The 25950-nt window shown below is 49.8% G+C and overlaps 1 protein-coding gene across 1 annotated transcript in view; it reads left to right on the forward strand.

Annotated features, from left to right (window-relative positions):
- Positions 1-25950, forward strand: part of Slc39a11 (solute carrier family 39 member 11) — a 412294-nt gene that overhangs the window by 165023 nt on the left and 221321 nt on the right. The window contains exon 5 of the mRNA XM_032912669.1: positions 21091-21235. Within this exon, the coding sequence (XP_032768560.1) occupies positions 21091-21235 (145 nt within the window). The remainder of the gene's footprint in view (positions 1-21090; positions 21236-25950) is intronic.

A 25950-nucleotide genomic window follows, 5' to 3' on the forward strand; every position in this document is an offset into this window, starting at 1 on the left:
CTATGATGGCCCTCACAGGGTCCTCAGCTGTGACCCTATATGGGGACTTGGGTTGAAGAAGTTGCTTACAGTGCCAGCCCGGCTTGCAGTTCCTTCCTTTACCACCCAGACCCACCACAGAGCCTGGCGATTGTTTCTGAGTTCTGGTCAAAGGCCAGACAGAAACAGGCACTCTGATCATAGCTTGATCTTAACCAAGAATCTGTGTGTGTGTGTGTGTGTGTGTGTGTGTGTGTGTGTGTGTGTGTGTTTTGGAGGGGGATGTTTAGATCAGACTGACATGAAATGACCATTGTGCTTTCCAGGGGAAGAAGCATTTTCTACTGCCAAGGCCAGCTCAGGTGGGCCTCCCAGGGGCCATCTCTGTTGCTGTAGTCTGTGATGGGAACCCCATGGACCACAGTAAAATAATCTGGGTTTAGAAAAACCTTGGTAAAGTCAGAGACTGCATCTTTTTTAAAAAAGCATCTCTGTGGATTATAGCGGTGGAAAATGATTATCAAGTCTCTGCTGTTGGTTCAGGGCCCTTGAATGGAAGTGGGAGAGGGTATTGATTAGCCAAATGGCTCTTTCAAGCGCCGGCAATGTTTGCCCTCATGCCTCATAAGCAGGCAGCTCTTCTCTGTCTCCATACTTATTGGATTTCAGATGGCAGTGCACACAAATACTGCTTCTGCTGGGTAAACATTAGGCTTGCAATTGGATGGGAGACCTCGGAAACAGGTCTGTCAAGTAGAAGGGTTGGAGAGCAATCTAGACTGTGATGCCTAAGCCGGTCTGGATTGGGGACACCCCTTTCCATGCCCACAGATTTCACCCCCTCTTCTCCTGAAGCGAGCATCCATGGTGGTGTCAAACATGGGGGTCAGAGAGCAATGGCGGTGGTTACTAAGCAGTCTTTCTGGTCTACTGGGGGAACAGCCTTGTGCATACTCACTCAGATTCAAGCAACCTTGACTTTGTTATAGCCACACTGGACCTATTTTCCTTCCCTTCCCTGTGCCTTCCTATGCTAAGAGAGCCCGAGGAATGACATTTGCCATTGGTGGTGGTGGTGGTTGATGATCGCAGCTACTATTAAGGAAAGTCTGCTACCTTGAAGGCATCCGGCTAACCTCTTGACACGTGTTGTCTGTATTCTCATTCTGGAGAAGAGCTCATGTCCCAGCAGGTCGGAAGTAGAGTTTGGACACACACCCTGCATCCTCTTGTCCTGGAGCAGGAATGCGGGGGCCTTATAGATAAAATCTTGCCCCATTCACATGGCTACACTGGGGCCCACAATCAAGTTTGGGTGCCACGTGCCCAGTTAGGTGGGTAGAGTTTGGTGAGCGGTCAGCATTGAGGGGGCCATAGGATTGGAGCTGGGGTGCCTTTCTGAGGGGGTGGGGGTGGCCGCCCCAAAGCCCCTCCCACTTCCCAACCCAAATGGATTTGAGAAGAGAAGCTCTGAGGATTCTTCACTTCCCAGCTCGCTCCTGTCCAGGACGTGCTCCTGTTTGCTGCACTCCAGCACTTTCTGGAAGCACTGTTGGACCGCCAAGGTCAATGGCATCTCGATTTGTGTGGTTTCTCTGTATGCTTTTCATCTGAATGGGGAAGGAGAGAAAAGACGTTCTTGACTGGAAGAGGTTGGAAATAAAGGCTTTTATCACCACCAAGGGAGCATGCCATTTCCTGTGGGGTGAGGAGCAGGACACCCAACAGATTTTCAAAGAAGGGGAGATGTGTGCACTCACGTGTGCATGCTTGTGTAAGATGGGGGGTGGATGGTGAGTACGATGAATGTTTTTTGGCAAGAAGATTCTTTATGTAGGCCGTTACCGGAAGTCTCATGTAAAAGATCTGTTTAATTTATGTGTGTGTCTCTGTGTGGTATGTGCTGATGTGTACGCCTGGGAAGGCCACCAGAGGGTGCTGTATCTCCAGGCACTGGTGTCATAGGCACTTGTGAGCTGCCAATGTCCTTACTGGGAACTCGGGTTCTCTGCAAGAATAAATACTCTTAACCATTGAGCCATCTCTTTATTCACCTTCACTTGCAACCCCAGCTTGCAGTGGTCTCAACCATTGATCCATCTCTTCAGATACCTCCTTACCCCCACAACCCCAGCTCTCAGTTGTAACCACTGGGCCATCTCTTCAGACACCCCCCACCCCCAGCCCTGCAACCCTAGCCTCAGTCTAAGCTCAGCCATTTTTATTATCAGACATGGCTTAGCTTGTGGTAAGTTATTTCTCCTCTGCCGAAATGAGCCAATTTGAGCCAGATTAAAGTATTTAAAGGCAGGATTACTGGGAGGACACTCTCTAGGTGGGTTCACAGTTTCAGGAAAAGAGTCCAGGGAGGTCACCATGGGGAGGGAGATAGAAGAGAGGGGGAAGAGAAAGAGAGAAAGCACGCAGGGGAGGTGGGGAGGGAGACCAAAATGCTTGTGTTACAAAGTGAAAAGCCTCTTGGGGAAGGGAAGCCCGACCCTTGGGCTGGAAAGTTCAGCGCAGAGGACCAGGCATGCCAGGTAGAGACTGAGGGATGCTGGGAGAACTTGGAGGCCAAGTCCACTTTGGTATGTTACAATTATATCTCTCAGCTGTTTGTCCCCAGTCTGCATCCCAACACCGTGTGCTTGACTTTCTTCTGGATCATTCTCTGCACAGAGCAGGGAAATAAGAGCCCAGGATCAAAAGGAGATAAGGAGGTCTGGGGGATTTGCAGACAGGATACAGGCCTCTGGTATAGGACATGTTGTTGCACAAGGCTGACGCTATTGAAGGCCATCTGTGTCGTGGGATGGAGTAGCATCAGAGATCCTCTGAGCACCATGCCTACTGCAGGTGCAGGGCAAGGATCCAGCCAGCGGAGAGCCCAGTGTACCGCTCTGCTGACTCAGAGCCCCTGAGTGAGGTGAACTCCCCTAGGAAGCTCTCTCACCTCAAGTGGCCTGGGACTCTAGTGTCCCCTCCTCCAGACCCTTCTGGACAGCTGTCTTAGCTAATCCCCTGCCACCTTTTCAGTAGTCACTAGATGAGAATCTCCAGGCTAAATATCGGTGGCTGCTTTCTCCCTGTCAGCTCTTCAGCTGCTGCTGGGTTTGGATTCATGTGAACCGGAGGCTGATGTCACATGCTTCCTCCTCGAGGCAACAGCACCTCACCCCTGCCTCTCTCTGGTTCAACCAAGGTCTGCTCAGGTCCCTCCCTGCTTCATAACCCGAATGGGGAAGGCAGGGTCAATGAGATACTGATATAAGCAGAGGCGACTTGCTGGGATTCCCAGGGTCTCCTGCCCCAGAGCGAGCATTTAGACCCAGAATATTTCCACAGTGGGAGATACAGAGACACATTATCAAGAGGGAAGGGTGTAAGAGGGCCAGGGCTGGAGAAAGATCAGAGGTTCAGTGGCGCCTGTGTGGCGAGGGTGGCATAGGGAGACAGAGATGTGGGGGAGCAGATGGGAACGTTTATGCACACTTATGCAGTGTACACTTGTCTGCACATGCTCTGGCTGCCTTGGTGGGGGAGGGACTCTTGTCTATCTACCTAGACTTCTTTTATGTTGTGATGGTTAGCGTTAGAATCACCTGGGGAATGGGGGAATCCTCTTGACTCCATTCATTGATGTGGAAAGACCCATCTTAATTAAGGGTGGGGCCACTTCCTGGGCAGAGGATCCGGACCATCGATAGTGAAGAAAGTGGGTGAGCACTAGCTCGCTGGAGCTCATGGTCCCGATGGTGGCTGCTACGTGACCAGATGCTCCAGGCCCCTGCACTTTCCCACCATCACGGTCCATCCCCTCTAGCTGTGAGACAGAGCACACCATTTCTCCCTTAGGTTGCTTTGGTCCAAGTAATTTCGTCATGACAACGGGAAAAGGGACCAGGCACATGTGAAGTTTGATGCCCCTCTCTTTGCCCTCCTCTGACTTCTGAGTGCTGTGACTCCTGGGGGGTGGGGTTCCTCCTCTGCCTGCTTCCAGGTCCAAATAAGGCAGCTTGGCAAATCCCAAAGGGGAGGGGGTGGCAATGAGAAAAGCAGAAGGTTATAGGATAGCCTTCTATCTACCTACTCTGGCTTCGGTGTGGAGTGAAAACCCAAGTCCATCTGGGGACAGGTGTGACCTTATATATCCCTCACTTAACGCCTGGCTTGCTTATTATTTGTCCTCATGCATTCTGGGAATGCTGGCCTTTTACTGCCAGAAGATTAAAGGCTAAATGTGGGGCCTTGCAATCGTTGGAGCATAAGCCAACATGTCTGACCCTTGTTGGCAGTTCCCGGTTCAGGTGGGGAGTGGGTGTGGGGCTGGGCTGGCCTTTCCCCCTGGGTACCCACCCCCAGGGGAAGTGAGCTCTGCGTCCTTTCAGGTGGATCTGTGACCAGTACCAGGGACCGCTATAGCGGCGATGCACCCTTTGCTGCCATGTCCATGAAACGCAGGCCCTCAGTGCTATAGAATAAAAAAAAAGGTAAAATCAGCATTCTTTTCTTTCTGATGCATAATTGTTCTTAGCATTCAGTCCATCTCCCAGTAACCAAGGAGATGAATGTGCCTTCTCCTGGATTGTTTTCTGTGCATTGACACACATCCTAAAAATGTATATATATGGCTGGATGAATCGAAAACCTAGAGGGTAGGATTGGGGGAAACAGGAGGAGGGATCAGGAATGTGGTGACATATTGTTCTTCCTCACTTTCCTGGTGTCCACTGCTGGGTAGCAGAAAGAACCAAACGGTCCCCAAGAGACACCTCGTGGTTTCCCCAGGATCAACCTCATCTTCTGAAGACATTTTCCTAGCACACTTTACTCGAGTGGCCAGCTTCCTTACACGGGCAAGCCCTGGATCTTGCTCTTCTGTATCTTATGCCCTCCCTGTCTTCTCGATGGTCCTAGCTCACATGGGCCCAGATCCCCCTTCAGTGGCTCACTGAAATGGATCCTGTCTCTTGTTGCTCTCTCCCATCCCTGCATCTAGAAACTTGGAAGTAGATAGATACGTATAGTACAGGTGAGTGCCCCATTCAATTCCCACAGTTTGCCGACTACAGGTTGACGTGGCAGGGACAGCAGCAGCAGAATTTAATCCCTGCTCAGAGTGGTCCCTGTTCGGGTGTCTAGACAGAGGCCCCTGTCTATCTGGGTCTCCTCCATCATAGGGTCCTTCCTACTTGTCTCCTCTGCTTCCTCCCCTTCCTCCCCTTCCTCCTCTTCCTTTTCTTCCTCTTCCTGCTCCTCCTCCTCTGCCCTCCCCCTCCCCTTCCTCCTTTTCATTTTCTTCTTCCTCGAACTTCCTCCCGTCTTGGCATCACCCCATCCGGATGTCACCCCCAAATCTTATTGATAGTTAACTTCCTGTTGCACGCTATGCTAACCCCACTGTCATCCCAATGTCCCAAACTTCAATCTCTTTTCCACTTTAAAAAAAACCAGGATGATTATCTAATTGATATTGTCAACAATAGTTCTTTTTTATTTTTTTTTAAGCATCTGAGGAAGATTTTTATTGCTTCATTTAAATCTTCTACCCCCGGAGGTCATCGGTTCTCAGCTGTGAGGTGGCTAATGGGACTGGAGGCCCAGTGAAGCTGTGCGTCTTTTGCTAAATGGCTCTTTGAGGAACCACAAATAGCCCTATTAGCCCCACGCTTATAACTCGAGGCTAATTTGTTTCCATCAAACTAATCACCAAGTTTGTGCTTAGGAACTACCCCTTGTCATTCGTCATCACCCTCATTACGGGGACACCAAAAGTTCAGCCTGGGGATTGTCTCTGGACTCACCATAGACCTTGCGTCACACACAGAAAATGTGTGTGCACCCTGAAGGGGTATCACACCCTAGCCTGACCTCCTTTGGATCTGTGCTGTTCTTGGAAGCTCCTGCCTTCCTGGACTTACTTATTCCTAAAAGAGTATAAATCATATATTGCACCTGTGTCGGCATTGATGAATATGAATGGGCCTAGAATTACATATTTATTTGTTAGTTTTTATTCATTTATTCATTTTTTAGGCTCTCCATATCGTTGCCTTTTGTCCTTTAGAAACATTCCCTTTCTTAGTTTTTGGTAGTTTCATAAGAGTTTTAATCATGGTTTTTCTCCCCCAGCCCCATTCCTCCCAGATTCGCACACTCCCATCCAACTTCCTGTTCTTTCTCTTTCTTAAAAAAAAAAAAAAATCCAAAACCTTTTGCTAGGCGTGGTGGCGCACACCTTTTATCCCAGCACTTGAAAGGCTGAGGCAGGTGGATCTCTATTAGTTTGAGGCCAGTGAGGTCTGCAGAGTGAGTTTCAGGCCAGACGCAGCGAGATAGTGAGACCATGTCTCCAAACAAACAAACTAGCCAACACCCTTCGTAAACCAAAGCAGACAACAAAACCCTCAAACCCAAACAAACAATACGCACGCACGCACCCACCCACGCACGCACGCACGCATGCACGCACCACGCACGCACCTAATGTTCAATTTTATTGGCCCGCTACTCCTGAACACAAGGCCTGCTCTGGCGTGACTTTTGCTCCAGTGAAGCAAACTGACTTTCTCTATCCCAGCAGCGGCACATGGCTTCTCAGTGACGGCGGGACTCTGTCCATTCCCCTTCTCAGTGCTGGGCTTTTGTCTAAGCTTGTGTTGGTCTGTGCTGCCACCGTCTCTGTGAGTTCATATGTTTGTGGGCACGGCCGTGTCCTCGGAGTCATCTGTCCCCTCTAGCTCTTGCAATCTTATCTGTACTCTCTTCTACATAGGTTCCTGATCCTTTCGGGGACGGATGTAATAGAGACATTCCACTTAGGGTGGAGAGATTCGGAGTCTTTTACTCTCTGCATAAGCCTCTGTTTCGAAGTTTCTAGAGCATTCTGGCTTGCAAGTATTTACCGATGAGTGAAGAGACTTACTTGGTCTGTGAGGTTGCAGTTCCGGCTGAAAGGGTGTACCACAGGGACTTCTTGAGTACCGTGCTTTCTTAAAACATAGCTTTGAATCTAGCACACAACCCCAGAAATCTCAGAGGTAGAGGGCCTCAGGGAAGTGTTTGATGTGACAGGCGTCACCGTGGGTAAAGTTCTCACATGGCTCCGAGTTGCCAATTTATTTATGATTTACTCCCACAAGATGACCAGACTGTGTGTCCACATCACCCTTGAGTTTACGTGACCCCACAGACAAACCCTTAGACCAGAGACCTGTTCCTTTGTGAGGGCTAAGGAATTGCAAGAGAGACATACAAGTCTCTGCTCACTGAACAAGCAGGCAGGCAGCTGTGACTGGCCCATGAAGGTAATAACCACGTGGCCGGAAGCTGAGTGGTCACTAGGGGCTTAGTAAGAGCAGTGGCCACCTGGTAGCCAGCAAGAGGCAGAGATTTCCCTCCTCCTTCTGTAAGGAACTGAATTCATCCAACAGCCAGTATCTTGAAGACTTCGAATCTCAGACAGGGGCTCTCCTGCCGCCACCCCAGGTTTGATTTCCGCTCACGAGGCTGTGAGCAGGGGTCTAGCCAGCCCATGCCTGGACTCCCCAGCCATGAAGAAGAGAAAGGGGCTTCTTCAAAGTGCTGGGTTTCTGGCAGCTTGCTGCTAGGCAGTCAGAATCCCGAGTTGTCTCCATTGGAGGCCGCGCTTTGGAATTTAGTCATAGAAAAGAAAGGAGTGGGAGAAGATGGCAGTCCCCACATCCCCACGGCGGGAAGCAGAGAAACAGTGCCTCAGAAGCAAGCTGCTTCAATGCCCTGTCAGCTGCCAAGTCCTCATCAAGCCCAGATAAGCTGAATAATTAACTTCGCTCCAAGCAGAGAGATGCCACGGATAAAGCCCTATCCCGTTAAAAAGAAATCAGATATGTGTTTTCAAAGCCCCAGCCTTCTCTTTGAAGCAGTCTCTGCCATTCAGTTTCCATAGTGCCAAACTGCCAAGGTTTCCCTCTCCCCTACAGCCTGTCCCTTCCTCCCTCCCCTCCGAGTGGTCCGTCTTCCCCGGGTGGCTTGGTTTGAGCTGATTTCCCCGGTGGATCGCTCCTTCTGTCAAGCTGTGTCTCAGCCCGCACTGGATGAATGATGACATTTTTTGAAGCAGAAGACTTGGATTCAAATCTTGCCTGAGACAGGCAAGGACTGAGGCAGGACTGTAAATTTCAGGCCAGCCTGGGCCTCATAGTGAGTTCTAGACCTCATGTTAAATGAAAGACAAAATTCCCAAACAAAAGCAAACCCTTGAAGGAAAGGGGATCAGCGGGAGGGGAAGGACAGTATGGAGTGAATATGATCAAAGTACATTATAAATGTGTATGGCAATGTCAAACCAAAACGCACGGTGTATCATTAATATATGATAATATAAAATTAAAAAAATCCTGCTGTTCTTCTGATTAACAGTGTGACGTTCAGTAAGTCAATGAACAGTAAATGACAAAGTGACCATTAGCACTGCCATGACCAAGTCCCCGGACTAGATGACTTAAACCCAGACATTTACGCCCTCAAAGCTTTGGGTGCCAGACATGAGAAGGGAAGGTGCTGGCAGGGCGGGGTTTGCAGAGGCCTGGAGGAAGGCTCTGTCCCCACCCCTCTCCAGCGCTGAAGGACAGCTGCGTCTTCTATGTCTTCACGATGCCCTCCTGCATCGCTTTCTCTCTTAGGAAGGTGTTCTTAGGTCTCTGGACCTCTACTAGCTTCAATTAAATTGTTATTATTTTATATAATTTATGCTCTCTCTGAGTGTGTGTGTGTGCGTATGTGTGTGTGTGTGTGTCCACTCTGAGCCTACTACAGTACAGCTTATGAGAAATGGTTCTCTCCTTCTGCCATGTGGGTCGTCAGGGGGATGGCCAGTGCCTTCACCTGCTTGGCCATCTCTCCCACCCCCAATTCAACCTTAATGCAAGTGCCTTTGTAAATACCCCATGTCCAGATACGGCTCCTGAAGTACTAGGGTTTGATATGTAAGCTTTCTCCCTAGCAAGGGAAGGAAATGACTCCAGATCTTGATGCCACTGGTCCAGTTAAATCACTCAGACAAATTAAGAGAAAGCGTGTGAGGAAGCAAGCATTTATAGTGTAGAACTTGGACAGCCAGCTCCATCATCCCTGCTTGTGAGGGTCCGTGATTCGATGAAGAATGACACCCCAGACTCAAATAGTTAAGAGTGTTTTATTCTGCAGAGGCCCAGCATGCTGGGGTCTACCATCTACGAAGATGGAGAGACCCAGAAGTGAGCTCATAGGCATGATTTAAAGCCTATTAGGGGAATTCCGGGGAGGGGTAGGTGACCATTATCTTAATCTTAGATCTCTAGGGACATTCCAGAACCACTGCTGGGGCCTGGTGTGTGATTGTGTGTGTGTGTGTGTGTGTGTGTGTGTGTGTGTGTGTGTGTGTGAACTGTTGCTACTGTTGCTGGGGAAGTCTGGAAACTTCTGCTGACCCATTGTCCTTACCTCAGGCCAGGTGGCAGGCAACTTCTGAGGCCTGGACTTGCCCAGTTTTCAGAAACCGAGATTTAAGCCTAGCCTCCTGAACTGCCAACTTGAAGCCTGTCATGGAGCCAGCCTAGCCTTCTCACACTAAGTCTATCTGTGGAGCCATGCCCAACCTGTTTCTTTCTAGCCACATCCCTCTCCTCTGCCCTAGCACCTCTGGGCATGGCCGCCCGGTTGAGAAGAGGGTTCTGGTCTTCTGAGCAGTCATCTGCCGTGGCCTGTGACCAGCTGGGCTGGCTTTCAGGCTGGTATGCACAGTTCCCCTCTGTTTCTGGTGTCAAGGGATGTCATCGTGAATGTCAGACCTGTAGCGATTGGCAGCACGCTGGGCTTTACCCTTCTCTGCAGTGCTGTGACAAACGGCTGTTCTCCAACCTTGGTGATAGAAAGCCTAGTTTATCTATTTCTATATTTATCACTTTAAGTTGGGGGCTGATTTTTTTTTTTAAGAGTAATTACCTTCTTGGTTTTCCTCATCTCCAGATAGTATAGCTAGAAGGGTTACACACACAAGGTGTCTGACAGGTTCTACCAGGTCCTATCTTCACACAAGGTAAACACAGACCTATGCTTTGAGACCGAGGGTTCTAGCTACCTTTCCCCCTTCTCAATGAAATAGGAACAGGTCTGGTGCAGGGAGAGGGGTTTTGCTGAGTATCTGTGAGCACTAAGCCTGGAATGAGGTTGCTCAGAACACTGTTGCCTATGGCTTTAAGTGCTGGCTAATGATAGGTTTATACATGACTGAATGATAAATGATTGAGCAGAACCGCGTTCTTTGCTGTGAGGTTTCACAGAGTGATTGCCCGCTCTTGGATAGATGTTCTTACATGTATTTATCTGTGGAATCTCTTCTCTCGGAACAGCCTATAAAACATGGATCCCTGAGAACTCTTGTGTAAGGAGAGAATGTGTCATCGGGAGTTTTTGTGTACACACACAGGCGTGGGTATAGTCTCAGAAGCCCAGAGAGTGATAGTTTAAACAGGTTATTCTACAGCCTAGTAAGCCCATGACTGGACCATGGCAGGGTTCATACCCTCTGTATGTTAGTCAAGGGTAGGGAACCCTGTATTTTGAGTGGCAGCATAGGGGGGGAGAAGGAAAGGGGAGGCCCATTGTTCTAAGCTGTAGGTCAGTGTCCTCCCTGTTTGACTAATATGTCTGTGCATCAAATAGAATTAATACAAACCATGGGTCAGGGTGTGTGTGTGTGTGTGTGTGTGTGTGTTTAACTATACACAAGTATAAAGCTCTAAGTATGAATTGGGCTCATGTCTTGGCTCTTCAACTGTCATAAAATGAAGCAAAACTGACAGTGCAAATCAATTAAATGAAATCAAACACTCTGTGTCCATCCCCCCCGCCCATCCCCACCCCCACTAATATCAACCACTGGTGGCAAGGCGTCAGTGGCACTGGCTTCCACAATCGGCACCCTGGGGTCCCAACAGCTCTGTGCCATGAAGGTGCTTACCTAGTGAAGTTCTAGAACCTGATGGAGACTCCTGCCCTCTCTCTGGGGCTGTGTGGAGCAAATGACTCACTCTGCGCTCGGATAGCATCTGTCTATGGAAATGACCTTTGTGCTGGCCCTGTCTTCCCTCCACAGTCACAGAACTGTGACCCATTCACCCAGAGGTGCACATGTAAACGAGGCCCCCCAAATCCAGCAGTGGGGTGGCATTTCTCAGAATAGCATTGTATTGAAATATAAAGTAAAAGAGAAAATCTGAAACTTTCAGGGGCTTGGGGACCAGGTTCTCAGGGTGCACGGCACATTTCCAATGCCTGTGCATATGTCATGGATGGTGAAGGTGCCACAGACGACTTCTCCCCAATGGCACAACTCCTCTGAGTCCACCACACTGCGGGTGCTCCCGATAAGGAGCACTGCGGATCTAGTCATATAGTCAGGATGCTACTGGCTTGGTTTGGTGCATGGGACAATAGCAAATTTTATTCAAGCAGACACTTGGCAACGACTTGATACTGGAGACCGGTTTCATGTTCACCACAAGCTAACTCAGCCTCCCTACGCTGAGGATAAGCAGTCCCACAGACGGTAGTTAGACAGTCCTGGGCATCAGCCTGCAGACCTATGTGCCACCTCTGGGTGAGCCACCGGATGGTAGAAACATGGATGAGGCCCAGGACACCAGCATCAGAACCCAACAGACTGCAGAGCAGCAGTGATTTACGGTGCTTTAAAGCTAATACTTGGGGGTGGGGGTTGTTGCCTTAGCAACAGGTACCTGAAGCACATAAAATAGGCCAGGAAAAGCTTGCCTAAGGGCTGAGACTGGCTTATAGAGGTGCAATTAATGGTATTGCGGATGGGAGCCATCACGTCATCTGTGACATAGGGTAGAAGAAAAAGCAAATTACTTTACTGTATATAGGTCCTTGCATTCCTCTACGCCTTTGTTGTCTTAAAGAACGCCACGTTTTGTACTAAAAGAAAGAGCATACTGATTTGGAAAGCTTCCACACTGCCTCTCTGTCACCCACACCAGCAGGACACCCAGCTCTAAGGAAAGAGTCATCTACCCAGAATGCCTCTTGGCACTGGCTCCAGATCCCCTCAGAGCTGTACCTTTGTGGAACAGTGTCATGTTTTGAAATCTGTTTGATGCGGCTAAATAGGCTTGATTATGAATGGTAGTTGACTGACACCAGGAGAAGGCTTTGTCCCACAAAAGATAGCAAGCGCACATTTACACGACTTAAGTATAACCAGAAGTCAGTAATGGATGGCTTCCATGTGGAGCGTGAAGCCCGGGTCTGGGAAGAAACGGAGAGATGGCCTTGGGGATCGTAGGTTTCCTGGTGGGAAGTGATCACCTGAGCGGGGAACAGATAAGGGGTCTGTCAGCCAGGAAGGGGAGTGGCATGGGACATTTGAGGAGGGAGTTCCTGGCTGCACATCCTCATGAGGCTCAGGCCTTATACGATGACTCCTCACGACTCCCCAGGGTGGAGATGGGGATTAGGAGGAGTCCTGCTCTCTGTGAGCATCCAAAGAGCCGGAAGTGCATTTCAGCTGTATACTTCCCTTTTGCCTGTTCGACTGATCCCACGCCCTCCCCGCGTACCCACACCTTTCTTCTCTGTTGGTTTGGAGATTTCGTTGTGGAGTTAACTCCCCCGTTGAACACTGTGTGTGGCTCCTGAAAGCTGCACTCTGGGGTCCATTGTGCCTGTTTGAAGAGCCTCTTGTTCTGAGAGGACCAGAGAACAGGGAAAGTTTTCATTTTGGTCACCATATGGTTGAAGCATGTAGATGTCAGGGGAGGACAGAGGGAACACACTGGATCCACAGGAGGCTGCCCAGAAGAACTGAAGACCTCGGAGCTGTAAGCCTTCCTTGCTCACTGCTCATTGGATGCAGTAATCCCTGTAGTCATAAGAACGAGGGACCAAGGCTGAGTTAGAGGTGTTACCTTGTGCCTTGGCCAAGGTGAAAGGGTTGCACCTTACATGTCACTAGGGACACTGGCTTGCCTTGTTCATTTCTCTGACCCACAGTCCCTGAGTGTCCAGGTGAACTGAGGTAAGGGACGTATTAGAGATAGCAATCTTAGGACCTGAGGTAGGACCGTACCCCAAGCCACCTCCACTCCGTGTCCCCATTTGCTTTGAGGATGGCCGTTCCTCTCTCTGAGTCAATCTGGCCTTGGGCAGAAGGCCATGCTGGGCTCCTTTTGAGAGAAAGTCATTTATTATGTAAGCGTCATTCATATTCTAGCTGGTGATCAAAGGCGACATTTAATTTTTTTCCATTATGTGGAATAATTTAAGATTATGTTATCAGTGTCATTTTTATGGCAATTTCTCAGTCATAAAAACAGCATGAATTATTCCCTGTCACCTTGTGAGGCTGGGTTAAGTGGGGATGGTGGGGGGAGGGGGGGCAGAGGCGGGGCATGGAGGAAGCTGAGCTCAGGCGGGGCTCCAGGCAGGTGGCCCTGTGGGCCCTTCTTCATCCTTGCCTGGGCCCTTGAGGACAGTTTCTCTTCAGGGCCCTGCTCCTATCTCCCCTGGCATAATGTCATGGAGTGGGGTGGGGGTAGGAGGACCAGTTAATTCTCTGACCTTTCTCTTGATTCCTCTCAGAGAGTTCTGAGCTTTTCACAGACCGCCCACTAAACAATCTTTGCTGTAGGGGTCTGGGAAGCTCACAGAGTCTAATACCCAGGAAAAGTTAGGGAGTCCCCACTCTGAACCCCATGAACATGACGGCTGGTGTATGTGGACTTGAAAAGGGCAAATCTCAGGGACAGCTAACGTCAGAGCCTGGCCAGCATGCTTCTCCCTAGATTCGGTTGTTGTAGCTTTGAGATGCCCCAACAGGGAAGGAAAGAATACAGGTGACATGGAGCAGAGCAAAGGTCACCGGTGGGACCTGAGGCAGATGTGCCTGATGTCGGGTCTACTGTGAGTTTGGAGGATGGTGGGGCCTTGGGGGTCTTGCACCTGCTGCCATTCATGTAGCTGTGTTTTGCATTTAGTTTGCTGTTTTATCCTCAGCCGTGGATGAAACAACTCCTGAGAGTGGAAGGTGAAGAATGCTGAGACTACCAGCAGCAAAGAATGCTGGGAATGCCAGCAGCAAGTGAGAAAGGAGCTCTGGGATGCTACTGCCTGAGGGTGATCTGGCCCTCCCATAGTGCTCTCTGGTGTGCTCTCTGATATGTGTGGGTGTTCATATGTGCACACACCGTCCGAGGCAGTCTGACTCTCCATTACCCATCTCATTCACTGCCTGGGCCTGCTGGCTAACTGTACTAGGAGTGCAGGGAAGTCTTGGCCTCTGCCTCCCCTCTCCCTGCAGGAGTGCAGGGGATTTCAGATGAGCGCACTGCCTCACCTGTACTTTCACATGGGTGCTGAGCTCCAGACCCAGGTCAGGCTTACACAGCAAGCTCGTTATCCATGGAGCCGGCTCTCCAGACATCTTGACTTATTTTGGGTGTGAGTATGTGGGTGGTTCTGGGCAGTTTCTCCCTCACCTGGGAACAGCAAACCACAAAGAACAGAGAACCGGCCTTTGTACGCTCTGCATCCCGAGGCCTCTTGGGTCCAGGCAAGGCACAGGCAGAATCCTCCCCCCCATCCCCCCACCTTCTGCCTCTCTACCCCACCTTCCTTTCATCTCATCTCTCCTCCCCCTTCATTCTACTTCCTCTGTATTCCTTCTGGAAAATGCTATTCTTCTTAGCTCCTGTCTCTTTGCAGGAGTGGGTGGGAACCGTCTTGTGTATTGTGGGCCAGACACTGGCCCCAAACATAGCATGGCAAAAGTAATAATAACAACAGTAATTGTTGTAATTCCACTGCACAACCATGGAGAGCCTCAATTCCAGAGCCTTAGAGGGGCGTTGTCTCCACCCCCAGCAGCCCACTCTTGGCTTTCAGTGTAGAGCTGGCTTCAGGGTCCAGAGTAAGAATGGAGGAGGAAGGGCAGGGCAAGAGGTTGCAGGCGGGTGAGAAGGAAGTGGAACATTTCTTCTCACAGTTTGGGAGGGAGCTTGTGCATTTCTCACTCTGCCATTTGGAAGCTGTTAAGTGACATAGCACACCCGAGCTGTCCAAAGCCCTTGTGGCGGGGACAGGGAGGGTGGTGACTCACTCAGCTAGGCACACGCACGGCTGAGGCAGAGAGTCCAGAACAGCTGGTACCAGTCACACACGTGTCCTCAGTCAGAGGCGTGTGCTCCTTTTCCCATCTTGTGGGGCTCAGGTTTCAAGGAGGGAGCTCGAGTGGAAAGTCACTGGAGGTTAGAGCTAGTTAGTCCTGGGAGAGAAGACTACCACGTCATGGTAGTTACCACAGCACAAGAAAGACAAGGAGGCCTTTGCCCTCCATTCCCGATGTCCTCCAGAGGCAAACAGGTTGAGGCCGTGTCTACAGAAGGCATCTGCGTACAGAACTCTGTCACCATTTCACGTGGACACCAGATGTGCAGCAAGACAGGGCTTCCCCAGAGCAGCAGTGCTGTCATCCCATGTCAGGAGCCACCTTAAGCCAGAGAGAGCCTGTGGTACTCACCGTTCTGTGTGTCTGGCTGCTGTCACCTAACCCAAGCCAGCATTTCATGCTTCATGTGGCCAAGTTGTATCTACATCACACCCGACCCCTCTGCCCCGTTCTTATAGTGACAGGCAGGCGTATCTGAACTATGGTCAGAATGCTACCGTACGTGTAAGGCCTCAGCCTTCTGAAGGGTAAATGTATGACCAAGCATGTGGCCGTGGGGGGCAGGTAGGCGTGGACACAGCTGAGATATCCTGGTCCTGTTCCATTCTCCTCCTGGAGCTAGAGAGATGGTTCTCTGCTTAAGGACACTTGTTGTTCTTGCAGAGGACCTGGGATCTGTTCAGCTCCCAGCAGCACACGGTGGCTCACACTTACCCATAACTTCAGTTCCAGGAGAGCGCATGCCCTCTTCTGATCCCTGTGGGAGCTAGCACTCACGTGGCACACAAACATAGATGCATGCAGGCACACATGTAAGATAAGATAAGTAATGTCTGGGGTGGGGCTCAGTTTACTATATATATATACATATATATGTATGTGTGTGTGTATAAAGAGATAGACACACAGAGATAGATAATAGATAGATAATAGGTAGATGGATGGATGGATAGATGATACATAGATAAATAGATAGATGATGGATAGATGATAGATAGATGATAGATGATGAATAGATAGATAGATGATGGATAGATAGATGATAGATAATAGATGGAAGGATAGATGATTGATAGATGATAGATAGATAGATAGATAGATAGATAGATGATGGATGGATGGATGGATAGATAACGCAGGGATGCACACGCAAAGGGAAATGCATAGAGGAACTTTCAGGAGTCTGTTCTCTCCTTCTACTGTAGAGTCTAGGGGTCACACTCAGGTCTCCGGGCTTGCACCTTCTAAGCCATCTTTCTGGCCCGCAAAGGGCAGCTTCTGAGTGAGTGCAGTTGGGGTTGGACCTTCGTAGTACACTTCCCCTTATCCCCTAAAACGTGGACATGAAGCAATATAGCCACCGGCATCTAGGGTGATGGAGTGGTTGAGGGGTCTGAGGGTTAAGGGGTTGCCATGATTTGTTTTCCTTTTCCTTGATGCCATCTTCACAGAGGCCAGTCTCCCAAGCCTCCCTGTTTGATCATGGAGAAGCTTCCGCAAATCACTGAACAGACCCAGCACAAAGCCAGGAGGAGGTGTGGCTGTGACGCGGTGGTCTCCATGTGTTGATGCACTCACTCGCTTTAGGCATCATGGTCAAGGCTGGCATACAAGGGAGTACACATATGTATCTATGTGTGCACGTGTGTGCGGAGACCAGAGGCTGATGCCTGATGTCTCCATCATTCTCTGCCTCATCTTCTCAAACAGGGACTCTCCATGGAAGCTGGGACTCCCCAGTTCTCTAAGCTGGTTGACCAATGGGCTCCAGGCATCCTTTTGTGACCCCCAAACCTCCCAGAGTTGGGTCTCAGGCACCAGCAAACCTGGCTGTTACATGGATGTCTGGGATCCAAACTCAGCTTCCACAGTAAACACCTTACCCACTGAGCCACCCTGCCAATCCCTTTCTTCCAAGCATCGTCACCACTGGAGTCTGCAGTTGTTCCATCGGTCATTGATTGGTCTCTCAAAGGAGAAGGGGCAGTTCGTGCGGGTGTGGGGATTGGCTCTTTTATATCTCAAGGAGCTGCATTGCTAGCAGACAGCTGATGCTTAATTAAAAACGTATTGAGTCGTGAGGGCAGGCAGGCAGCAGTCATCCTAGAGAAAGTGACAGAATTCTTTTCTTGGTAGTAACAAGAGCTCAGAGTTCCCTGGCATTAATTTGTAATCACACGGAGAGCTGTAAGGTCCCAGGCAGCTCGAATCTTTCAAAAGCAAGGCTTCTCCGCATTAGGGATGCTGTCATTTATTGACATTTGCTCTGAGGCTGTCCTGTACATGACAGGGCATTGAGGAACACCAGAAGAACCACCCACGCCCACTGGAGCAGCCAAAGATGCTTATTTTTCCATGTTCTGAGGCCTGGGGACGGGAGACTAAAATCACCCTGTTCATTTCCATTGTCCTAAATCAACCCTCCATGTTGTGCCTCGCCGAGGAGGTTCAGTTAGGTGAGCATCCTCAGCTTGGTGCACACGAAGGCAGTGGCGTTTCCCCCACCACCTCCATCATCCCCCCAGTTCTTCCAAAGAAGTCAGCCGTCACCCTTTCATGGCGAGACCCGTCTCTTACTGCGGCAGTGATCTGTCAGATATCAGCGGGAGGTGGAGAATTAGGAATAATTAAAGCATATAAACAAACAAAGAGCCGAGACTCTGTGGCCCACGGCTCATGGCGCAGACACCAGCTGTCACCCGAGAGGGCCTGAGTGGGGCCTTCTGCAGAAGTGTGGACTGGCTCGTTCCGTCTCTCCTCCACCCAGGATTCTGCCCATCTGTGGTGCCAGCCTTGACCATGATGCCAAGAGCCAGATGCCACTCAGTGTGACAGAGGGGGATTCCAGGATTCAGCCTAGACGCTGAGGACTTGTGTGGGGCTGGCCAAGCAGGAATGGGGGCTTTCCCCACTTTTCAAACAAGATAGATGTGGCCTTGGTACTCAGTGCTCCATAGAAGGTTTGATGAACAAAGAATAAAGACACTAGAGCTGCATGACAAGACAAACAAACAAACAAATAAACATGAGATGTGAGATACCTGGAAGTGTTTATGCTTAATATTTAACTGGGAAGAAATGATTAAATAAAATACCTGAATCTTTAGGTTTTCTTTTTTTTTTTTTGTCCATGATGATCACGGCCATAAGAAAACAAAAAGGTGTGTGTGTGTGTGTGTGTGTGTGTGTGTGTGTGTGTGTGTGTGTGTGTACAGCCTGGCACACTTTTTTTCTGAAATTCTTTCATTAAGGAAAATTCCCCAAGAGATGTCCTAGTTTGTTTGCCTTTTGCGGCCCCTGGGACGGCCGTCCTGTGAACTTCCGTCCATTGCCATGTCCTCCCCACTGTGGTGAACTGAAAGCCTCAGAAACTGGAGACAAATGAATTCTTCCTCCTCCTGTGGTCTCCTGCCAAGTGTCTTGGTTATGGCGACACAGGAGTTACAAATGCAGAAAAAACTGATACCAGGACTGGGAGACTGGCGTGACTAACCCTCATTATACATCTCTCAAGCCTTCGGAACTGGCATGTGGGAACAATTTGGAAGCATTTAGAGATGTGGGATGTGGGTGGCCTAGAAGCTGTAGGTGGAGCTTAATGGGTGATTCTCCTGGAAGCTCAGGAGACCAGAATCCCGCAAGGAACTCAGACAGTAAAGAAGGGGCTCATCGAGTTCCTGCTGGGGAGACGCGCTCTACCGAGAGCTGGGTCCTTCATATTATATCCCAGCAAAGACATTTGTCCACATTTCGCCTATGTCCGAAAACTTAGTAGGAGGCTAAATTCAAATTAATGGATGGGGCTGGAAAGATGGCTCAGTGGCGAAGAGCGCACACTACTCTTGAAGAGGACCTGAGTTTGATTCTCAGCACCCCCTCACAAATACCTGTATCTCCAGCTTCCTGGGCATCTGATGCTTCTGGCCTCTGTGGATGCGTGCATGCATGCACACACATACAGAGAGAGTGAGAGAGAGAGAGAGAGAGAGAGAGAGAGAGAGAGAGAGAGAGAGAGAGAGAGAGAGAATGAATGAATAAGGAGAAAATAAAGAATGAGTAACTTGACAAAACATATTCTCCAACAATGAAACATTCTGGTGTGTGTGTGTGTGTGTGAGTGTGTGAGTGTGTGTGAGTGTGTGAGAGTGTGTGTGTGTGTGTGTGTGTGTGTGTGTTGGGGGGTGAATAGTTATTGTTTGCTGCTTTTAGCCAGGTTTACAGTGAGGATCAAGAGCGGAAAGGTGTGACAGGAGTGAGTTGTGGACAAGAGGGGCATGGTTTGCAAAGGGATTAGCTATGTTAAAGAGATGCAGTGAGACAACTGGATCTTGGCCAGACCCACTCCAACCTATAAATCCGCAACCCCCTCTGAAGGAGTTTTCTCGTAAATGTGAGCACCAGGGTTTCCCGCTTGCACAGGGCTGTCTAGGGAATTGTTTTCTCAGATTCTGCCACCCAGGCACCCATAGCTTAGCCAGGCACAACAGGCACAGGCCACATTTAGCTGTGGTCAAAGCTGGTCTGGTTATTTAACATGGGAGCAGACCTGGAAATTATCCATGTAGCGTTGGTTGAGCGGGCAAACAAAATGCAAGACCAGCCCATAGATAACGGACTTCCTGTGCGGATCTCCCAGGAAGCTGATGTGTGTGATTCCGTGAGAGTGAAACCCGAGCTGCAGTCAAAGACTGTAGGATGTCAGGAACATGGGCTGTGTGTCATCTGCGGAGAGAGGGCAAAGCAGTGAGTGGGACTAGCCCAAGAGAAAGACCGCATGGTGGGGGAGGTGTGCAGATGGCTTGGCCATGGAGGCCAGGGGGAGCCCAGGCCTACTGAAGCTCACATGACAGTGTGCCCTGGATGAGATGTTGAGTTGCAGGGTCTAATGTTTTTCCTGCTGGGGTTCAGTCTGCCCCAACTGTTCTCCCATTCCTCCATTTTGGATTTGAAATTCTTACTTTGGGCTTTTGTATAGCAGGAGCATGTGCCTTACATTTTGATTTCCTAAGACTCTGTAGCTACGAGGTGTGGGGAAGCCTTAGGTGTCTGAAGAGTCTTTATACTCAGACTTTGGGTGATAGTGAGACCATGCCCTTAAGGACTTTGAGAGGACGAAACACGTCTCGTTTTGTGGGGTGTACACAGTCCTTTTGCATGCCAGGAGTGAGGCACTGTGGCTTAACGTGAGGTACCTGAGTGTCGTGTTGACAAGTGGTTGGCCTTCTCTGTTGACCGGACTCACAGTAACCTAGTACATCGGTGAGGCCTACCTGCGGGGCATCTTGAGGGCATTTTTGAGAGAAGATGAACTGTGGTGGGAAGATCTGTTCTGTATGTGGGCAGGACCATCTTCTCAGCTCAGCTTATTCAGGAATAAGAAGAGGAAGAAGAAAGGTGGATACGCATGGCCTTGTTTCCTTTCTTTGCTTCCTGGCTGCTGGGAGGCGAACCGCAGAGCTCTGCCATGCCCTCTCCACCCTCACAGACTGAATCATCTAAAGTCGTCAGCAAAATTAGCCTTCTCCCTCTCAGGCTGTCGGGCCTTGTGTCACAGTGACCAGCAAAGGTAGCCACATGTGGGATGGATGGATGGATGGATGAGTGGCCCCATAGGCATACTTTCATAGGTTAGAATCTGAGGTAGCTCTTCCAGATATCCAGCAGCGACGGACCGCGTGAGGAGGAGTTGCCAGTTGGGAGATCACTGACAACCTGCGAAGCCATGTGTCCCCAAAGCTTGTCATTTTCCTGACAGTCCAACCTGAGAGAGCTGGGTCATGTCAGACACTCAGCTCTGGTACCCTTAGCAGGACATGGGTCCTTTGCCCAGACATCTGTGGGCCCCAAGGGCGAGGAGTACCAAGGACATGGAAAGGCTGTAATGACACTCCTACTTCTTGTTTCAGGGTGCTGGAGAAGACCCCCAGACGGCCCTGGCGCTGAACTTGGACCCTGCATTGGTGAAGAAGTCTGATGCCAAGGACCCCGCCTCGCTGCTCTTCCCGGAGAGGGAACTTTCCATCCGGATAGGTAGCACTGTGCTTCTTTCAGGCAAGCTTTCTGCTGCTGCTGAGCTGGGCCGGTCTTAGGAGAGAAGGGGATGCCAGGCACACTGTGCTTCTAGGCCGCTCCTCGCCCCACTGCTCATGGTGGATCCTGCTCGTGGGCCTTCGTGCCGGAGGCTTTCCACGGAGCTCTCTGGTCTAGCTAGATGCGCGGGTTCGGGCAAAGGGGAGAGAACCCTGACAGGGACTGGGGACTGCTTTTGCCACTGCTGGTGCTGCTCCGCCTCCATTTCCGCTGCTGCTGCTTCCGTTGCTCCTATTGATTTGACCTGACAGCTTGGGAAGACCTCATCTACATATTTGGGGGCGTGGTCCGCTTTTCCGTGACTGATGTGTCTTGAGCCTATGGTCATGTCCTCACCTGTGGAGGAGGGGCTTGGGGTGTTGCCCTACGTGACTGATCTGTCTCAAGCCTCTCTAGAGGAGGCTGTGGGGGTCGGGGGTTGGGGGCTGTAGCTATGTGAGAGGGGCCAGATCTCTTGGGAGACTGGGAATGCTCCTGCCGTCCTTTAGAGTCCGCTGGGATTCGACGTATCTTGATCAGGAATCGGTACCTTTCACAGCCCGCCGCCCCACATCTGCCCACGTTCTTTTCTCTCGTTGTTTGTTCATGCGAACTCGCGCCCATCCACAAGCAGTCCCAACAGCTTTGTGCCTTTCCAACTGGTGAATGGACAGGGGTCCCTCTGAATTGGATGGGGCTGGTTTAGATTAGAAAGGATGACCTTCGGTCCCTCCATCTCCCCATCCCTGATGAGCCCCAAATGCCCTCTTCCTTCTTGTGATTCATCTGGGGGAAGTACTGGGTGCATCCGTCTCTTGTGTCATCTGTGTGGAGCGGGAAAACTTCAAAGACAACAGGGACATCTTTCCTGCTGACTTAGAGGGAAGCGTCTCTCCAAAGGAATCAACTCACACTTCTTAAATCTCAGAGGGGTCCAGTCTGTGCTTGGATTCTGCCCTGTGCAGCCTGAGCTCAGTGGTCTCTGTTCAGATTCGTTTCTGAACACATTAACCAGAAGAAAAAACCTTGGCTGCCTCTCGGGTTGATCTCTCTGCCTTCCATAACTTCCCAGCTGAAATATAAGCAGGAAATAAAATTCATCTAATAGGATCTCAAGCTAGAGAGGGTCAGACATCACAGCTGCCCTCTGCCGCCTCTAACACATCTCATTCATACTCAGCCTACGCTGACTGAAGCTTTGCTTCTATTCTCTCACAGGATTGTAGTCAAGGGCTATATCTTCCATCAAACTTGTCACTTTTTCAGGCCAAGTCCCGACAATACAGGTACACAGGTCTCTCTGGGGATTCTCAGTTGCAATTTTCTTTGCTCAACTCCTGTGTGGCCTTGTGAGGATGTTGCAGCCCTAACTCAGAGTGGGCGCAGGGTGGGAAAGTTGGGCTGGCTTTCTTCCTTGTCTTTTCAGCCAAAGGAGTTTGGGGTTTAGGGGTGGTTTGTAGTGGTGCTGTCAATCAAACAAGGTAACAACTGGCAAACACACACACACACACACACACACACACACACACATGCTTACAAGACACACACACACACACACACACACACACACACACACACCCCGAATATAGATGTATGTGTGGATTATTGTCTGTATGCAGGTGAAGGCAGACACAAAATAAGAAAAGGCCTGTGATTGGGCAGTGAAAAATAAGGTGGGCACAGAGTTTTGGAGAGGGGAGAGAGAGGAGAAAGGGGGGGTAAGAACCAAGATGGAGGCAGAGAAGGATGACCCCGATCTGTGTGGCCTTAAATGGCCACAGGTAATTATGAATATTTCATAAGGGATGGAATTTTACAGGGCAATTTGTCTTAGCTAGGTGGGCAGTCTATATCAATATTAATTGGCTCTGAGTTTATTGTGTGGACGTTTTGTGGAGTGAGAATTTACTGATATAAATCTGATTGATAAATCACAAGCTTATTGAGTTTTGATTTTAGCAGGTTACTGGGAGTTGTGACTATAACCACCGGTGGATGCTGGGAATGCAAGCAGAGTCCACAGCAGAGAGTCCCAAGAGGGCGGCTGCTGCTGGGGCCAGAGAGTAACGGGCAACAGCGTGGGATGGAGATTGGGAGCGTAGTGGTTGAGACGCTTTGCTGGTTGAGATGAAAATACCCCGCAGATGCCGTGTGGCCTGCCTGAGCTGGCAATAGCGTGGGTTGGTGTGTCCATTTTTTAATATTTACTGCTATACGTGTGAGTTGTGGAAGCCAGAGGACAACCTTTGCCGTCGTTCCTCAGGAAACTTATTTGTTTTCGTTTTGAGACCAGAGGGTGATCCTCTTACTAATCTAAAACTTGCCAAGTTGACTGTGCAGGCTGGCCAGAGAACCCTAGAATCTGGCCTCTCTCCATCTCCCCAAATTGGAATTGCAAGCACATACCACTATGTCCAGCTTTTTTCTGTAGGTCCTGGGGCTTGAACTCATAACCTCACAGTTGCCAGGCCAACACTTTAGAGGCTGGGTCATCTCTCTAGCCGCTCAGTGGGCCTTTCCCAGAGAGCTCTGGGAAATTTCTGACTCTTCTCAGGCGACCCAGTGCTCAATGGTGCGGTTGTGTAGAGGGAGCTGCGATCCTCTCCCCTGCAGCTGAACACCAGGCACAGCCTGTTACTAGGTTGCCAAGCAACCCCTGTGGCTGTTGCTAACTGTTCCGATCCAGACTCGGATGTGGCCCTTGAAGATAGATCGTTTGCTCTTGGCACCTCTTCTCACCTGGGTGCACCTGTGGGTGTCCGGCATCTGGGGACTCTCAAACCTGATAATGCTCATTTGCTGACGGCCTCCTGCAGGCCAAGCCTGGGGGGGGACACTGTTTGTGCCATCTGAGTTCGTCCTTTCACTTGCCTGCTCTAACTGCAGCAAGGAGGCAGCTTAATGGGCATTTAGTGACAAACACCAGCCTTAAAAAAAATAATCATGGCACTGCTATCATGCCCTTTAATTGGTTCAGCAGGGGGAAAAGCCAGAGAAGCCATGCCTTGGGAGGGAAGTTCAGCTGCCCTGGTGGCAGCAACAGCCAAGCTGGGGAAAGCATTTGTTAGACACTTCGCCATCGATGGCTGTCTGCCCAACGCTTATAGCATCAGCTATTCTCAAAGCTGGGAATATTTCGGGGATATAGTGAGGCCAAGACTTCCTTTACAACCATATCATTCAGTTTCTCTGTCTCTCTCTCTCCCTCCCTCCCCCCTTCCTCCCTCACCCCTCCACCCCTCACTCCAGTGTTTCTTTCATTCTTTCCACCGTCCAACTGCCCATCTACCTACCCGCCCACCATTTTTCTTTCTTCCAATCCAAGTGTCATGGCAAGGGTTAAAAGGAAAGAGTGTTTTTTACTTACAACCCAAATCTCTTGTAGTTTAATCCCCCTACCAGGGACACAAGCCCGGTTCTGGTTCTCATGTGTCCTTTGAGGCTGCGGTCACCCCTGGGACGTCGTTCTGTATCTGGTGACTTTGAGCTTGGTCAGATTTTGTTACTGTGTGGGCACTCTTAGATCAACACATTCTTGTTAACTGACCTTGCGTGATGAATTCTAGTGTTCGATTTTAGTTTAGATTAGATCGAGTTCATTGATTTAGATGAATTCTAGTGTTCTGCTGTTATCAAGGGTTTGGCAGAGAGGAGGATGAGAGAGAGCATGAGAAAGAGAGAAAGAGAGAGAGAATAAGAGGAAAGAGAGAGGATGAGAGAGGGAGAGAGAATGAGAGAGAGAGGGAGGAAGAAAAAGAGAGAAAGAGAGAAAGAGAGAGAGAATAAGAGAGGGAGAGAGAGAGGATGAGAGAGGGAGAGAATGAGAGAGGGAGAGAGAGAGAGAGAGAGAGAGAGAGAGAGAGAGAGAGAGAGAGAGAGAGAGAAGCCTGGGGAGTCTAATCCTAACAGTAATAGAATGAAATTCCTTTTAATTCGCCGGGGCTTTGGAGCCTCTGCCTGCCGCCCTGCTTGAGGTATTCATGAAGCGCTACAGAGGAGTTAGGGTACTGCCTCCTTATGCAAAATTTAACATTTGCTTGGCTAGCAGGCGTCTTCATATTTATAAGAACCTGACACATTCATTTCAGCCCATAAGTCTATTAAACAGGATAATGTCTTTTTAATGTGCGCTCGGGAAACAACTGAGATGTGGGCCAGAGTCCCACCAGCCGGGTCAGGATATTCCTGCCGGGCTGTTATTACTGGGAGATTTAGAGGGGCTGCTCCCAGAAACAGCCAGCTCAGTGGTTTCCTGTATTGTTCTGTCTTGGTTTTTTTTTTTTTTTTCTTTGCAGCTTTTTAAACTCATAAAATACAGGGTAGCACTTTGGTTCAAGTGTTTAGGACTTTTTTTCTCTTTCCTTCAGTGCTGGGGAAGGGGTGGTCCAGCTCAAGGCCTAATGCAGTTAAACCAGCGCTGTACCCCTGGGCTGCATCCCCTGCCTCTCTGAGCATGTAGGATTGGTATGTCTTTTTTTTTCCTATGTGTTCACTCAGATTCTTTTTCTTCCTTCCGTTGTTATTATCTTGCCTGGGTACAAACCAGAAGCTTCTTCTGATCCTGGGAGATGGAAGGGCTGAGGGAAGGAAGGCACAGGATTGGGTTTTGAAGTCAGGAGAGGTTCGAGGTAGGGCTGTCATCTGCAGTGGAGTGGGTACAGCCCCGCCTTGAGGGGAGGGGATTGGTAATGGGGTCG

The sequence above is a fragment of the Rattus rattus genome, chromosome 9 (genome assembly GCF_011064425.1).
Source record: "Rattus rattus isolate New Zealand chromosome 9, Rrattus_CSIRO_v1, whole genome shotgun sequence".
Lineage (NCBI taxonomy): Eukaryota > Metazoa > Chordata > Mammalia > Rodentia > Muridae > Rattus > Rattus rattus.